General features: G+C 52.7%; 1 protein-coding gene across 2 annotated transcripts in view; it reads right to left on the bottom strand.

Moving 5' to 3' along the window:
• Positions 1 to 1,319: 1,319 nt before the first annotated feature.
• The window catches only part of MED26 (mediator complex subunit 26), a 40,686-nt gene continuing 24,428 nt past the window's right edge, over positions 1,320 to 17,577 (bottom strand). For both annotated transcript variants that reach the window (XM_070792595.1, XM_019963925.2), the window contains 2 exons: positions 4,718 to 4,792; positions 1,320 to 4,043 (listed from right to left, as the gene is read on the bottom strand). In XM_070792595.1, coding sequence (XP_070648696.1) covers positions 2,391 to 4,043; positions 4,718 to 4,783 — 1,719 coding nt within the window. In that variant the 5' untranslated portion in view covers positions 4,784 to 4,792 and the 3' untranslated portion in view covers positions 1,320 to 2,390. The remainder of the gene's footprint in view (positions 4,044 to 4,717; positions 4,793 to 17,577) is intronic.

Here is a 17,577-nt window from a genome sequence, read left to right as displayed (position 1 = left end):
GCGGTGTTTTCAGCAAGATGATCTTACACTGCAGGACTTTGTTTCAAAAATCATGTACTTCCAACTTTGGGGGCGATAGGGAATGTAAAATTTTCCTTCTACTCTATCTTTACTTGGCAAATTAAAAAGTGGCAACCCAACTTGATCCGCAAAATGTTGATGGGAAGTCACAGCTTAACCTTGTGTTCTGAGTCAGGCAGTATCCGTACCCTAGGGCTTACTAGATACTCAGACACAGGAGAGGTGGGGCCTGCAGGGGGTTAAGGAGCAGTGACCTCCCTCAGAGCCCAGGTCTGAGAAAAGGAGATGCTCATGGGGCGCCAACCTGCACCTTAATAGCTTCCAGCTGTGCCTCTGACCCTTTGTCGGGAGGATGTCATCCTCAGGATGCCCACATGTCAGCTGGCCACAATACATGTGAGAAAACAGGCACAGTGGACTGAGGAAACTAGTTATTCCCCAGCACAAATGGTCCTGATGACAAGCTTTTTGCCCCCCCTCCCCACCGCTAAATTTGGATCATATAATTTAATCCTCACAGCTTTGGGGTATCATTTATATCTCCCAAATGGGGACAGGTGTATAGGAGTAAAGTGATTAGCCCAGCTCCATACAGGTGGTAGATGGCAGGGGCTGCCCTCAAAGCTACTTCACCCTCTTGTAGGAGAGGGTATGCCCTGCACCAGGGCTATGTCAGAATTCCCCAAGGCTCTGCAACTGTGGCTCTGGGTTGATTGCATGTTTCTGGACCTCCTGATTTGCCTGGTGGGGCTGCTCCTCTAAAGGGGGAGTTGATTCTTCATCTGACATCAAGTAAATATGGTCAAGATGACTTATTATTCCAGACTGAAAAAAATAGAAAGCCAAAGCTTATGGTTTCAGAGATGAGGGAGAAGAATTAAAAGATCATCACTTTATAGTTAAGGAAGAACTGCAAATATTTCAGGGGTAAGACAAGGTCACTTGAGACCTGGGTTGTGGAGCCTGCTTGGGAGGGCAAAGCTGTTTCTAGGGAAAGTGAGGTCTGGAATGGAGACAGATGTGGTCTCTCCGACTCTGTCACCCAGAGTTAGCAGATGACTCTGGAGGTGGGAGAGGCATTGTGACCCTGAATGAATGAAAGGCAAGGTAGAGGTCAGTCTCCATGCAGAAGGCTAATAGGCTGGACTTGGTGACTGCCCTGCCCACCTCCCCACAGCCTGGCTAGCTATAGGGCCTGAACCTTGGATATGGGGTCCAGGTTGTCTTGGCTAATCCAGAATCCAGAGAGGATGAATGTGGCTATAAAGGACCAAATTAAAAAACAATTCTCAGACTGGTTTGTGCAAATGTTTTTTTTTTTTTATTATTTCCACATTTATATCACAAGGTGTCCACTTACTGGACCAAATAGCAAAGTTGCTCCCTTCTGCGTCCTGAGAACACAGAAGTCTAGGTACTGTACATTCACTAAGGCTCCTTGTTTTTGCAAATCGCGTTTATGACAAATAACCATAAGGCAAACGAATCTAAAGGAATGGTTATGAGTGTTTCCAGCATACAGACAGGTCTCTTCTCGCCCAACAGTACAGCTTACACACCAGTAGCACCCGCGGTTACTTTTGTGTTTTGAAGGGAAGGGAAGTCTAGAAAGGTGAACTTTTCTAGATATGTGTGGGAAGGGGAAACTGAAGAGGGAAGAACAAAAGGCAAGTTACTCGTCTGGTGGTCAGATGGAAGAGGGGGCAAAATAAACTTTAGAAAACAAATTTCTGCAGCATTTCTTTAAAAACTGGGCTGTAACTGAAACCAGATACAAATGTGTGGACGCCCAGGGAGCATGGGTCGAACTGGGTGGCCAGCCGGCCTGCCTGATGCCAGCAGCTCACTACAGCTGAGGCACCGTGATGGGAAAGCTGGCCAATGGGGTGCAAACCGAGGCCACAGTACTGCCCACTGCCTCAGACGCTTAGGGCCATGTTAAAAACAGAAAATGCAAAGATGAGATGCGTGCTTCTGTCACTGTGTTAAAGGTAACCTCTCCCACAGGTTTTCTGTGCCTGCCTGCAACTGAGGTCCCAGCTCACCAGGGCTGGGAAGCATCCGCACCTCTTCTGGGGTGGGAGACTAACGCTTTTTATAGCTGGTTTGCTATAGAGTTCTGAACTCACTTTGCTGGCCTTCCTTTCACGCGGTCCTTCCTTTGCAATTTTGTTAGTAAACTGGTAGCAGCATTTCACAAAAGGAGAATTTAGAGGGATGAGTGCAGAGAGACCTAGAGACTCTCGCCCCCTCCCTCCCGCCCCGGGCCGGACCCCCCGGATTCCCAACCACTGGAGGCGGCGGGCCCTGGCGCCCGTCCTCCCTGGCTGACTGCAAGGTGGGAATGCACTTAGAGCCCGAAGGGCCGGTCAGTCCAAGCAGACATAAGGCAGAATGTTCAACCGCCCGTCGTCGCCGTGCGGGTCGAGCGATATGCACTGCGTCCAGTCATACCAGTTACCCTGTGTGTCCTGACACCCGTTCACCCCTGGCCACTGGTGGGCCTGGATTTTGTCCAGATCGTCCCGGGTGACCTCGCGGCTCAGCCCAGGGAAGTCCGTGGGCGGGCCATGAGGCACCAGCACGTGCGGCTTCCGGGCCCCGCGCCGAGTGCTTTCCTCCTGCTTCAGGTACTCGGACATGAAGTGGTGAGCGCCCGGGGTCTGTGCGCCCGACGACGAGAGCAGGCTGCTCTGCCGGCTCAGGTAGGACTGGATGATCTCGTTGCGCGACAGTTCCTTCCAGTTCGTCTGTTCAAAAGGGCTCTGGAGGCTGGCCTTGGCCTCGGGCTTGTCCAGCTCTGTCCTGGGCTGCTCCGTGTGCACGGGGCTGTCGGCCCGCACTGGCTCTTTCTGGGTCAGAGGTTTGATCTGTCTTGTCATGGGGTCAAAGGTGAGCTTCCGCTCTTTTAACCGGACAGGCTTGACACCAGCCTCAGCCACCTGCCCGTCCAAGTTAACCGTGTAGTCACGAGGCCGGTACCTCTTCTTCTTTTTGCTGTCTGACCCACCGGAGGAGGCAGCATCGCTGTCCGCCTTGGAGGAGTCTGGGGAGAAGCCTGCCCGGGGCAGGAGGGGCTCGGCCGGCGGCAGCCCCGCCTTGCAGCCCAACCCTGCAAGCCGCTGGTGGCCCTCTGGCTGCTCCAGCCAGCGCACAGGGCTCTCTGCGCTGGGCAACAGCTCGAGTCGCCGCACAGGGGGCGTGGACGGCTGGGCCAACGGAAGCGGTGATGGCACCTGCGTGGCATCCAGCGACTGGGGCCGAGGTGATGGGCTGGGCAGGGAGCCCTTGTACGTGTACGGGCTCCGCTGCCGGGCAAAGGAGCCCTCGTGCCGTGAGTTCCGGGAACCAAGAGAGCAGCGAGGTGGCCCCTTGGGGTGGGGGGGCCCTGGAGTCTCGTCCACCTTGTCCAACTGCTGCAGCACCACAGCCTTCGTCTGCAAACAGGGCCCGGGGGGCTTGCCCAGGCCTGGGGAGCTGGTGTGCGGCCTCACGGCATTGACGGGGATCTTGCCACTGTGCTTGTCGTTCTCGCCGTGCTCCAGGCGGTTGCCCTCAGGGCCCACGTGCCCACTGCTGTCCAGGGGGCTGGGGAAGCTCTCGGGACTCCCGCTGATCCCATTGGTGGGGAGCGGGGATGAGTTGGGTACCAGGGAGTCATGGCTCGCCTTGGAGACCTTGGGAGGTGGCCCAGGGTGACCAAGGTCACGCTGGTCTCCCCGGCGCTTGCGGCTGCCCAACCTGTCCAGCCGCTGCCCGCACAGCCTTGGCATGTCATTGCGGTACTTCAGGTCGTGGACACTCTTAGGCGGGCCGGCCGCCCCTGCCTCTGGCCGGCAGTTATGGGCACCGCCGTTGGCCGAGCCGGGGGCACCCGCCAGCCCCCGCAGCGCAGCCTCATTCTGGTGCACGGGCTCGATGAGCTTCTGCCAGCTCCGCAGCAGCTTCTTGGCCCGCTTGGCGAGCTCCTCGTTCTTGGTCTTCTTGCGGACGTCGTTGATGAGCTTCCCAAGGCGGGTTTCCTACAGCCAGAGAGACACAATGACACGCTTTTAGGACAGGGACACCCCGTGAAAAGAGAGCTGGGCAGAAATGGAGCTTCCCATGGAGCTGGGGGAAGGGCTCCATATCTTTGTAATGACCCCACAGGCCCCCTAAACCACGGGTCTCCCAGACACAAAACCTATCAAGATTTTGGGTCCCTTGTGACATTTAAATTCTCAAACCCAAGTCCTCAGATCTTACAGTCCATGGGACAGACAGGGCATTCTCAGAAGCATCATCTCACAGGTTCCCAACTCCTGAAGGCTGCGGACCATTCACAGCCACCGCGAGGACACTTTGCCAGAGGAGATTTCTAGGTGAGAGTACACTGTGGCAAAGGCAACAGCACACGGGACCTCGAGCCAGCATCACTCACTGGAAGCCCTGCTGCGCACTGCAGTGTGCAGGGCCTCCTGCAGAGAAAGGGGCCTCAGCTCTGAACTAAAGCCTCGTATTTCCTGCAGTGCCTGTGTGCTGTGGACTGGCACAGTGCAGGCCAGGAGGGCATGCCCCCCTCACTCTTCCCTTTAAGGCCTTGCTGGACCAGTGAGCAAAGTCTCTGAGGCTCTAAGAAGTCAGGAAAGCCCAGGGTTGGGGCAGCCCAGGCCCCGCCCTCACTGCCCGCCCTAGTGCTCAGACCTGGAACGCTCACCTCCAGTGCCTCTTTGGTAATGGGGTATTTCTCCAGGCTGGAGATGACTTCCTGCACCGCCACCATGTTCCGGATCTGTAAAACAAGAGCCACTGTCAGACCCTAGGCACTTCTCCCTTTCCCAAGAGCCAGTGGGGCCAGCATCACCAGAGACCCACCTCCTGTAGCCTCCTACCTGCTCCCAGGGGCCAACACGACACCTAGTGCGCACCCTCCCATCTGCCTCCTCCAGTGCACGGTGAATAGGTGACTGAGTCTGTCCACGGACACACCCATCTGCCCAAGTGGCTGCGCACAACTGAAATTCACATTTATGAAACAAGATTCACTCTTGATGTGGGAAATGCACTTAAGTCTGCCATCTGACAGGAGGTTGACTTATTGAATAAAATGCGCCACGTTTAAAACAGCTGTGCATAATAATCTAATCAACTTAGTTGCATTAACAAGATCTTTATAGAGTTCATCTAAAGACATCACAAGGAGAGCAGAAGTCACAAAGTGGGAGGAGATCAATGCCACAGGCCCCCGCGGTCTGTGTTTGAGCCCACAGAGAACAAGGGCGGGGAGACACGAATGGGGACTGGGCATGACAAAAGATCGTGCAGCAGTGCTCAACTCTCCTGGCCATCAGGCGAGGCAGACCGAACCCACAAGCGGCTGCAATGAATACACACCAGACTGCTGGAAATGGCATCTGACAACACCAGGTAGTTCTGGGGTGTGGCCAACTCTGGGGAGCACTGGGCTGTGTCTGGTCAAATCAAACACTTGTGTGTCTTGTGACCAAGCAATTCTATACCTCGGATGACACGTGCTATGAGCCAGGCCCTGTTCTACCAAGGTCTGTTTCCATACAGCACCACTCCACTGAATTATCACAACCTCAAGTGGAAGGTGTTAGCTATTATTACATCACATTTTATGAATGTGATGTAAAGGAGTGGGTCATGTGGCCGTATGTTGTAATGACATCACTGTAGTCCAAAAGCTGAACAGACTAAGAAATTCAAGAGCTCTAGAAATGAGCACACTGCAGCTTCAGTACATCAACAAGATGAACTTCAAACCACGGTGGATGAAAAGTCACAGGAGATACACACTGGGTTGATTCCAACTACACTAAGCATCACAGCATACTCAAAAATTAAAATGAACCCCAGATCTAAATGTGAAAGCAAAAACTCTAAGGCTTCTAGAATAAACAGGAGACTATCTCTGCAACCCTGGGGTAGACAAAGATTTTTTTGGAGCCCCAAAGCAATGATGTCTAAGAAAATATCCTGACAAACCAGGCAGTGAGGAGGCTGGTCCCACAGGAACAAGGCCACCTGCTCCCTGTCCCCAGCCCTAGGATTCTGGCCCTGACAGGGTCCTGGGCTTGCCACATGGCCTCTCTCCACCCCAGTGACCTCACCCTGGTATATTTAGAGCCCTGGGTCCCTACACACTCCTGAACCAGCAGTGCCCACAGAGCGAGCCCAGTGGCACAGAGTGTCCTTGTCCTTGGGCAGACGCTGTCCTGCTGCCAGATAGGAGGGGGGAGCCAGAACACCTGAGCAACCCTGGGGGTTGGAGCAAGCTGGCACTGTAGACCCTCGCACAGCCAGAGACCCTCCTGGAAGCTGCATAGGGTGGGGCTGGGGAAAGGCCTGTCACCACACCGTCACAGCCGAGCAGCCCCTACACTCAGGCGGGTATCCAAAGAGGCTTTCGGCTTTGAGGAGGCGCTCAGGCTCTCCGCGCTGTGGAGAGCACTGTCTGCTGCCTTCCTCAAGTTCAGGGCCGCCCGAGGGCTCATCCCTCTGGTTCCCCTGCTTCAGCCATGCTAGCAAGGGCACTGAGCCTGTGTAGGGAGCATTATCTGGGCATCTGGAGGCAATCAAGCCCTAAGGACCAGGGAGCAGGCCAAGTTCTGCCCTCACCACAGCTAACAGGCAGGTGTCCTGGGCTCTATGCAGTGCGAGGTTGGGCTTCCAGCCTCAGATCCAGCAGACAGTAATAGCCTAGCAGCCTGCAGCCCTTGCCTCCACCCTCAACGAGAGGGCCCAATGCACAGCAGAGACGCCAAGGCTCAGATATAGCCAAGGGGAGGCTTCTAGCCAGGCTCCAGGCCTGTGAAAAAAACCCAGTACAGGACTGCTGGGGCAGGGAGGGAGGTAGGCGTCAGGTAAAAGGCAGGCCAGGGGTGCCTGTGGTGAGAGCAGTATCTAAGCTGGGCCTCCAAGGTGGACAGCAGAAGCCTCAACACATCCAGAGAAGGTGAGATGGTATCAAAGCCCTGGAGAGGGGAGAGAAGTCCAGAGCAAAGACCTTGGCGTGAGCCAGGATGCCAGCAGGAAGAGCAGACCTGGGGAAAGCAGGCTGACTACACAATGGCCTTCCATTAACCTTAGCCACGGTGGGAGCCAAACTGCTCCCGCTACCCTAACAGACCACCCTGTTTTTAGGTCCTGCCTGGCACCTGTCTGTCCAAAAATACATTCACCCACCATCACAGCAGAGACAGTATGCCACTGTTGCGCAGGAAGGAAGCCTCTGAGCCACTCCCAGACGCTGACCCCAAGGGGGACTTTGGGGCAGCTCTACAGGCCAGAGAGCCCAAGGGTCATTCACAGCCTCCTGCTCTCAGGAAGAGCCTGGCACATACATGGCCTTTGGATATCTCCCCTGGAATTCATTGCCATGGAATGAAACCAAAACAAAACTACTAAACAAAAAACCACCTCTCAAAACCACTTGCCAAACAGCTTTCCCAAAAGGAGCAGAATTCACATGCAAGGGACGTCTGAACACTTGCAGCCTCATCTTCTCATTAGGACTCCTTCAACAGCTACAGATTCATCTTTATTTCCTTAATAATGAATGAAGCCAAGTGCTACCTACCCTTTCTACTAATGTCGACTTTTCCTGTAAGTTGTTCACTGTCCCAGCCCACATATTTTCATTATTTGATTGGCCTCTTTATTGCAAGTAAATATCCTTCCAGGTGATGATGTCTGCCCCTGTGCATGGGGATGCCTAAGTGTCCCCAGGGCAGGCGCCAAGGAGCAGTGTCAGGAGCAGGGAGGGCTCCTCTGGAGAGGCAGGCATCAGGCGAGGTGGGCCAGGCAGCAGCGGAGCACTCCGAGGAGCAGAGGCAGGGCCGGAAGTCCGTGGGAGTCAGCGGGCAGCCCTGGGCGAGGCCCAGGTGAGCACGGTCACTTGGTGACCAAGGGTGGAACTGCCTTCTCCTCTACTGCACCAAGGGCTTGCAGATTCTAGACTCGTGATTCACGAGGGATAACTGGGTATCCATGGTCAGACAGGAAAGTGAACCAATATCCATCCCAGGCAGAAAGGAGGGGAAGCAGCCCCCTAAACTGGGTTCCTCCCAGCCGGGCTCAGGCAGGGAGAGAAAGAACCCTTCCCAAACACATCCCCATTTACACCTCAGGGACGCCCCAGGGCACATGCTGGCAAGCGAGGAGGGGACCCTCCTTACCAGCACCAGACCCCAGGGTTCTTATGCGGACCTCCCGTCGGGAGAGGACCAAGAGCACGGGGGAAGCAGCCAGGCCTCCCTCTGGAGAGCCCCACATCGAGTGCTAGGTCACGACCGCAGCCAGTCTAACCCACATTTGCTGCGTGACTCACAGTGAATGAGGAGGAGGAAGGGGCACTGGCTGCCCACAAGTGACAGGACCAGGGGAGGGCGGCGGCCCTCACAAGCAGCTGGGTCAGAGTTCAGACCATCTAGTGCAGGATGTCACTACCTCCTCGGCACATGTCTGAGAGCTGTTCTGCGGCTGGGTCACTGCTCTGCATCTGGATCCATGTGCGGAGGTGGGGCCAGCCCAAGGGGGCAGATCCACCACTGCTCAGCCTCCTGCTAGCAGTAATTCAGGGCAGAGGTAGGTAAACCTCAGGCCCTGAATAATTACCGCCCTGTGGGGGATTTCCAGCCCTGATGTGAAACAAGGAACTGAGACTTCTTTGGCGTCTATCCGCTCACTGCTCCCTTTTCTCCACGCATCAATGGTTCCCACTCCACTCGAAATCCCCAATCTCTTGGCAGTGCAGCTAGACGTGTGCAGCCCTGGTGGCAAAGGGGAAACCCTGTACTCCCCAAGTTCAAGAACTGGTGAGACCCAAAGGCACTAGAGTAAGCTAGTAAGGCATTTCAGCCTGACTCTCACAGGACCACTCCTTGTTGGGTTCCTGCAGGCACCGAAGTCTCTAGCTTCTCTTTCTTGAAACTCCACTTTACAGATAAGAAATCTGAGGGTCCAGAAAGGCAACAGAAGCCTAGTGCTCACCATGCAGCTGAAGATGGAGGAGAGTGGCTTTACACTAGCCTGGCACGGGGCCTGCCCACCATACACAGCCCAGCTGGTGCTTTACTGGGGGGGCTCCCAGACACCACCAGGCTGGTGACAGCCTCCCACCCACATACTCTCATCAACCTGCCACAGTGGGAAAATGGACAGGTTACAGAGTTCCTGGTAGCCACACAGGGTGGCTTCGTGCCCAGAGCACCAATGGATGATGGTCTCTGGGCTGCCTCTGTCTCCCACCTAGGGTGCTCTAGAGCTGAGAGGTCTCCAACAGCAGGGCCTTCAGCCCATCCCCAGTGCTTGCCCTGAGCTGCAGACCACTTGGTAAATGACAAAGGCACTGCAGTCTCCCTGCCAGGGCCTGAAATGACACACACTGAGGTGGGACTCACCCCGCCTGTCTAGCCAGCCCGTGAGCACACTGTGGCCCTGCACCTATGCAGCACAGCCCACACCAACTCCTTCAGGGGCTTAAAGCCCACCAGGTCAGTGGTAAAAGCTAGTTCACTTTAAAACCAGCCATGTGGAAGTCACACTTTTTTTTTTTTTTTTAAAGCAGAATAGTCTAGACTAGAATTTACAAAAACCAATTAGCTCAAAAGGCTTTGGAACTGTTCATCAGCAAGCAAGCTGTCCTTCCAAACCAAAACACGACACAGATGGCACCCAGAAGCAAGCAAACCTCGAGCTTTTTGACGTGCTGAGCATTCTAAGGTCATCCTTGGCTGAGTCACCATGCCCTGCCAGCCCCATGGCAGGTGTCAGTCGTGTTTGCTGAGGGTGTGCACGCTGGTGAAAGGGGCTTTGCCAGGCGAGTGTGTGTCTGTGATTTGGTCCCAGCCTCACTCTTCAGCCACAGCAAGTCTTCCCGCTTCTGATGAACTTTACACGTTCCCAAAACGGGTGCCGTTCTGTGACTCAAACTGCCTCTACCACAAGTCAGTGCAAGAGGTGAGCCTGGTGTTGACCAGCGTGTGTCCCACCCGACTTTCCCGAGTGAGGAAAACAAGTCGATGTGCCTTGAGTCTACCTCTCAGCTCTGCAAGGTGCAGCCTCCTGGCCCCGCTCTGCCTTGCTCTGTCCCACAGCCAGGCAGGCGCCAGGGGAACCTTCCTCAGGCAGATGCCCTGTCAGCGCCCTGCCTGGCTTTCAAAGGCGCCTCCTTCTGCCAGGACCCCATGGGAACCTCACACCCACAGGAGCTAAGTCACTCTCATTCACGGCTGCTGAGAGGAAGAGCGACACTGGGGCGGGGGCTGTGTCTCAGCCGCAGTCGCCAAGCTCACCACTTGCAAAAGCACAAAAGCACTTCCTCATCAGTGGGGCCCATCTGCTCCCCGAGAGCGTCCACAGCTGGAGGGTGGCCGCTGCCTGCGTGGCCCTGCCTGCTGTACACTCACAGCCCACAGAGCACCCGTGGCCAGAGCAGCCGACTGCAGCTGCGACTTGGCCCAGGAAGCCGGCAGAGAACACTGCCTGCACCTCATGAGCAGCCCAGGAAGAGGGAGCCCAGGGCCGCTACCATGAACGGCGGCCAACCAGGGGACCTCTGTGAGAGGCTTGCGGAGGTGAGAGAGGCTTGCAGACAAAGCGGGGGAAGTGGGGGAGACCAGCACTTCTCTCCACAGTGCTGGCCCTCAAGCCCTTCTCTCAGCTGTCCCAGCAGCGCTTCCCAACAAAACCACAAGCTTCAGCTCTCCTGACCTCTGAATCAGGTCAACGCACAATTCCTGTTGTAACTTGGCCCTTTCAGAGAGTGTAAGAGCTCTCAATGTGTCGTATCTGGGAGTTGGTTCATTCCTACAGTTTGCAGTTGCAAAGTCAGAAAGCCAAGCAGAGTGTTTTCTATCTGCATCCATGCTTGCAGAAGGGTCCGGTTGTCAGTGCCTGTGACAACATACAGCACACCATGTGGGTTCCTCCCTCCCAGCCGTGCTCTCATGGAAACAGCCAGTAAGAATACCAGCTGTGTAAGACGAAACGTCCGATGCCCGTGGGAGGGGCACACAGTGCTCGGCCCACATACACCCAGAATACCGGCAACCCCAAATGAGAACCAGCCAGCTTTTCAGGAAGCGATGGGGCCAGCCTCCGAGAGAAGGCTGAGTGAAGCCGCAAGGGGACGGCAGGGCACTCCCGCACTGCAGTGAACCCTCCTGGCACTCGGGCCGGGCAGAGAAGCAGCCGGGCCGGACCTGGCTTCCAGTGCCGGCCCAACCAAGACTTGAAGCAAGACCAGCCACCAACCCGAGCCCAGCTCTCCTTCCAGGAGTCAGGAAGCCTGCGTGGAATGTTGGGAAATTCACAGATCATCTGTAGACATTGAGGCACGCTGACTACCCTCTAGGGAGACTGTGCCCACGGGGGTCAGGCCAAGCTGGTCCTATCCACTGCCCACCAGGCCATTCTGTGGTTTCTAAGATCCTTTCAAGACAGCACAGTGCCCAATGTGGCATGTCAAGAGTCTGCCAGTCTGCTCACTTGGGCTGCTATGGGAGTCCTGAGAACAGGGGAGAGCCTAAAATTTCCCTCAACAAGGCACCAAACACAGGCCAGGGAGATAATAGGAAGGGCTGGTTACGGCCCAGTGTTGAGGCATGGGTAGAAATGGCCGAAGGCAAGGACAGAAGCAACAGGTGAGGCACTGCAACTGAGGCTGAACTGAGCCGCCAGGAACACCATGGTGGCAACACCCAGCAGGCTCCTTTACGACATCTGAAGGACTATGGAGAAGAAAGCCAAGGCCGTACCCCTTCTCAGAGGGCCTCAAGCCCAAACTAGCCCCAGAACCTGAGGCTGCACCGCTGACGACCAGGCTGCCTGGGGTAAGCACTGAGGGTGAGTCACGGACATGCGACAGACACGCAGCCCTCACCTTCCTGGGTACTCCACACGGGGTCACCATGTCTGTTCTGAGAGCAGAGTAACAGGAACTGCCAGTGCCACAGCAGATACATCACTTGGCAAGTCACAGGTTAGGTATAGAGGAGCCCTCGTCTCCTTCCACAGAACAGGATCTGAGATCTGCAAACTCACCAGGCCCTAAAGGTAACTGAGGGTTGGGTGAGCCTGTCCTACGTGATACAACAGCCACCAGGCAGGACACGGCCTAATGGGCTGCACCACACACTCCAGGGCAAAAAGCATGAGCGAACACTGCACACAGGAGGTGAGCAGAGAGCTCCGAGCCCACCCACCTAGCTCACTCAGTCATTCCTTCAGCCACGAAGTGGGAGGATGACAGAAGTGTTCTACAGGCTCCTGGGAGGGGAACAGGAGACACACACGAACACCCAGGACCTGGCCTGACTGGCTCACAGTAAGCACTCAAGAAAGGGGATCACCACGGAGCCGTCATGGGACTACACTTGAGAGGGGTCAGGTTCAAGGCCACCTCTTTCTCCCACCTGCTGCCCTGAGCTTTGTGTGGAACCAGAAGACCAGCAGTGGGTGTGGGGACTTTCTCAGTGGGCATTCCTGCAACAGGGGAGGCATTCCTGCAACAGCCGCTGTGGAGAAAACCAAGGACATCATCACGTGGAGCAGGAAGGGAAGTCTGTGCATGGTATCAAACACCATGTAAGGATGAACATTCACACCCCAGGACCCAGCAAATCCTACTCTGGGGTAGGGACCAACAGAAACCTGAGCGCATACATGTCGAGAATGGTCAGGGCGGCCGTATTCAGAACAGTCCCATCTGAAAACCATCCACATGGCCACCAACACTAAACAGATGATGAAGTCACGATCCAGCTGTTCAATGTCAAATGAAGACAGTACTGCTATACATAACATCGAAGATAAAACCTCAAAACAAGTCGAATGAAAGACTGGAAGCTCAAAAGCTGGCAAAATTTGTCCATGGTGACAGAAGTCAGGGGAATTGGGGGTGGGGAGAGGCTAGGAGAGGGAAGAAGAATGGCTTCTGGGGAGAAGCTCTATTCCATGACCTTGGTGGGAGTTACTGGGGTATGTTCACTTCACAAACACGCACTGAGATATAAACTTAGAACTTACGCACTTTTCTGGGTATATGCTATACTTTTAGGAAAAACTGGTCTGAGAAGCCATCCCATCCTAGAAACAGATGCCAGAGCTACTGGAGTTGAAGAGGAGGGAGAGGTACTGTCAAGCCAGCCCCTTGCCCCCCATATGGGGGGCAAAGACCCTCTGAGGGTCCCATAGAACAAGGTCTGAGAATGTGGACCAGGAGCCCAGGCTGCCTCTGAGATACCCAGCATGTGCTATGTTTCACAGCTCACAGAGAAAGGCATCCACACCACTCCCACCCCGGGCAGAGGCCAGTCTGGGGAAAGCAAGGGCATTCTGAAGGCTCTACAGCAGGAGCACTGAGCAGGCCAGTGTTCCCAGGAAGGAGCAAGCTCTTCAGTTACTGAAGAGAGGCAGGCAGGCAGTAACCACTACCTGGGCATCACCAGCTGGCACCCCGGTTAGGTGGGCCTCTGGCTCCTACCACTTAGGTTCTCTCCTAAGAACACACACCTCCAGAGGAGGTGTTATGCCACTTCCCCAACGAGGAAGCCAGGGTGCCCATTATACACCTGGCCACAGTTTCAATACTAACCTAACCTTCTAATCCTGTGCAGTTAGCCCATGTCTGCCTCCACTCAATGGGCCACCAGCAAGTCGTATTGATGCCAGGAACAGAGAGCTGGCTCAAGGGAGGACAGTGCAACAAATCAGATAAGGGAAATTCCACATGCCTACACCAGGAATGAAGACAGAAAACAAAGACTAAAAATTAAAGTGGGGAAGGCAGATTAACATTCAAAAACCAATGTAATCCTTTTCTAAAAAGGAAAAGCCCATGATCATTTCAACAGATGTAGAAAAAAAAATTGACAAAATTGAACATCCATTCCTGATGAAAACTCTCAGCAAGCCAGGAACAGAAGAGAACTTCCTTGGCCCAGCAACACCCACAGCAAACATCACACCTGGTGGCGAAGAGTCGAATGCTTTCCCCCAGGAACAGGCACAAAACCAAGGATGTGTGTCACCACTTCCACTCATTTTTGTCAGGAGATTCCACGTAGTTCAATAAGGCAAGGGAAAGAAAAGGAAGAAAGAAAAAGAGGGAGGGAGGGAGGAAGAAAAATCCATCTAGATTGGAAAACGAGAAGTAAAGCTGTCTTTATTCATAAATAACAGAACAGTCTATATGGAAAATCTTAACACAAATTCTACAAAAAAAGTGAGTTTAACAAGGCTGTAAGATATAAGTTCAATATAAAATTCTATGATATTCCTATACGCAAGCAACAAACATTCAGAAATTGAAAAATTTTAAACCAATTCTATTTACAACAGCAATTAAAAGTATGAAGAACTTACAGATAAATTTGACAAAAGGCCTCAACACTGAAAACTACAAAACAGGGCTGAGAGACATTAAGAGGGGCATCCATTAATGCAAAGATGGCTGCTGTCTAGTCGCTAAGTCGTGCCTGACTCTTGTGACCTCCATGGACTGCAGCCTGCCAGGCTCTTCTGTCCATGGGATTTCCAAAGCAAGAATACTGGGGTGGGCTGCCATTTCCTACTCCTGGGGATCTTCCTGACCCAGGGATCCAACACGCGTCTCCAGCATCAGCAGGCAAATTATTTACCACTGAGCCACCAGTGAAGCCCAATGGAAAGATATACCAAGACAATAGCTTGGAAGAGTTGATATTGTTAAGATGTCAGCTCTCCCCCAAACTGATCTATAGATTCAATGCAATTCCAAATGGAATTCCAGCAGGGTCTTTGGGAGAGATTGACAACTTGATTCTAAAATTTATACGGAAACATAAGAGTTCCTAGAAAGGTAACAAACTTGGAAAAAAAGAAAACTGGAAGCCCGTATTACAAGCGTGGTACTGGTGCAAAGACAAACTGACCAGATCAATGGGACAGGACAGTCCTTTAACAAACCCACACGTGGGCAGCCAGCCGACGCTTAACAAAGATGGTAAGGCAATTCAGGAGTGAATGAGTAATCTTTCAACAAACAATGCTGGAGTAACTGGGTAGCCATAGGCAAAAAACAACACTGAAAGAAAACATCAAACCTTGACCTCTATCTCACAAGATACACAAAAATTAACACAAAATAGATCATAAACCTAAGAGTGAAACTACAGAATGTGTCTTTTCTACAGAAGAAAACAGGAAAATCTTAGTGACCTTGGGTTTAAAAGGCAAAGATTTTAGTAATAATACACAAAAAGCACAAACTACAGAGAAAACAAACTGAATTTCATCAAAATTGAAAATAATTTGCTCTTCAAAACATGACACTGCTATGAAAATGAAAAGGCAAGTCACAGACTGGGAGAAAAGATACACAAATCATGTATCTAAGAAAGGACTTGTCTCTAGAATATATAAACACCTCTTTCAATAATTACACAAAGAACCCAAGGGAGGGAGGAAATGGGCAAATGATGTGAACAGATATTCAAATCTTTCACCAAAGAGATATGCATGGCAAACACAAATACTTCAAGAGATACTCAACCTTATTAGTCATAGTGAAAGTCGCTCAGTTGTGTCCGACTCTGCGACCCCATGGACTATACAGTCCATGGAATTCAGGCCGGAATACAGCAGTGGGTAGCCTTCCCTTCTCCAGGGGATCTTCCCAACCCAGGTCTCCCGCATTGCAGGCGGATTCTTTGCCAGCTGAGCCACAAGAGAAGCCCAAGAATAGCCTACCCCTCCTTCAGCAGCTCTTCCTGACAAATTCAAATTAAAACCATCGTGAGATATCACTATACACCTATTAAAATAGCTAAAGCTAAAAAGACTGACCATACCAAGTGATCACCAAAGTGTGGGACAACTGATACTCTCATACACTGCTGGTGGGTGGGGTGGCAGTATAAAATGGTATAATCACCTCGGAAGACATTCTGACAGATTATTAAGCAACCCAAAAGTCCATCAACACATGTATGATAAATTTTAGGATACTCATAAAATGAAACATTACTTAGCAACAAAAAAGAACAAACTATTGATATACACAACATGCATGAATCTCAAAATAAGAAGGAAAGAAGAGCCTAGATTAAAAAAAAAAAAGAGTACATGATTTTACAAAATTCTAGCAAAGGCAGATTAATCTACACTGACTATAGATTAGCAGTTGCCTAGGGATGGGGGTGGGCTGAAGGGAAGATTACAATGGGACAAGAAAAACTTTTGGAAATATGTTTAATACCATGATTGTGATGATGATTTTTCAAGTGTATTCACAGATCAAAATATATCCGATTGGGTACTTTAATTGTGCACAGTTTATTATATGTCAATTATACCTCAATAAATTTGTGAAATGACTATGGAGGCAGATGACAGATGCAACAGGTCCTGGAAAAAAAGGAGAGGGCGGGAGGCAAGAGAAGGCAGGCTTCTTTGTTGGAGGTTAGCTCCCCCTGGGGTGGAGGGCGCAGCATGAAGGCCCTTCTCCCTTCAGGAAAATGAAGAAGGCTGTCATGCCCAGGCCTCTCACGGGTATCATAAGGCCTGTGTGACAAAGGCACGTGTGTATGATGCACTCCTCATAACAGACTGCGCTCCAGTCTGCCTAGGCATTATCTCAATCCATATGCGCTGTGCCCCCCCCCACCCCACCCATTCTGCTTGCCCTGCAACACCTGTGCACCAGCAGACTGCACAGCCTGCCTGCGGGCCGGGAAAAGGCGCAGCAAACGCGCTGTGGCTGGAGCTGGGTGCCGGTGTCTTACAGGTTGTGAAATGACAGGCTCACTAGCTCCCCGGGACTGAGCTTCAGGACACGTGCTCTCCTCAGCCTGCCTGTGGGGTTCTGTCATCCTTCAACTGGAGACCCTGGCAAGGGAGCCAAACTCCTGTCCTCACATGGGAAAGGCCAGTGGCCACAAACATCTACAGAACGTCTTAGGTAAACAGCAGTCTGTTCTCCTCTCCAACAGGTGGTGTGAGTGATAACCTATTTCCATCCTCCTGACGAGAAAACAGCCTCTGAGCATCTGACAGCTTCTTTCTCCCCCTCACTCTTCAGTCTTCTCCAATGTATTAAGCTCCTGGGCATGAAAATGTCTGAAATCCTGCCCTCCCCCTCCCCCGAGACAGCTGAGCTAGACCCTTACTACTCTCAAGCGTGAGTGAATGAAGGACAGATAGATAAATGAAGTCCCACCTTACTGTCCTCAACAGCTGGCACTGTGTTAAGCCAATGTTATAAACCTCTCAGGGGTCTCCCTCTGTAGCAAGCGGGGATCTGCAGTCACCAAGTTAGCATCTGGAAAGCAAACAGGCCTTTCCTGTTGCCAGCTGTCACCTGCACCAGCCGCCCCACAAGGGTCACAGGGAACAGGGAGGTGACTCTCAGTGCCGCTCACACACAGCCCCATGGAAGACAAGAGGAAAAGCACCATGCCTGGGTGGCCAGCAGAGGGAAGGCTGGGACAAGAGCAGCAGAAGGCTATGACCAGGGTTGCCACGTTGGTCAGTAGGACCCAATGGCTTTGGGGAGAGTCTTCTATTTTAAAC

This window comes from Bos indicus, chromosome 7 (assembly GCF_029378745.1).
Source record: "Bos indicus isolate NIAB-ARS_2022 breed Sahiwal x Tharparkar chromosome 7, NIAB-ARS_B.indTharparkar_mat_pri_1.0, whole genome shotgun sequence".
Lineage (NCBI taxonomy): Eukaryota > Metazoa > Chordata > Mammalia > Artiodactyla > Bovidae > Bos > Bos indicus.
This window is presented reverse-complemented; position numbering and strand designations above follow the sequence as displayed.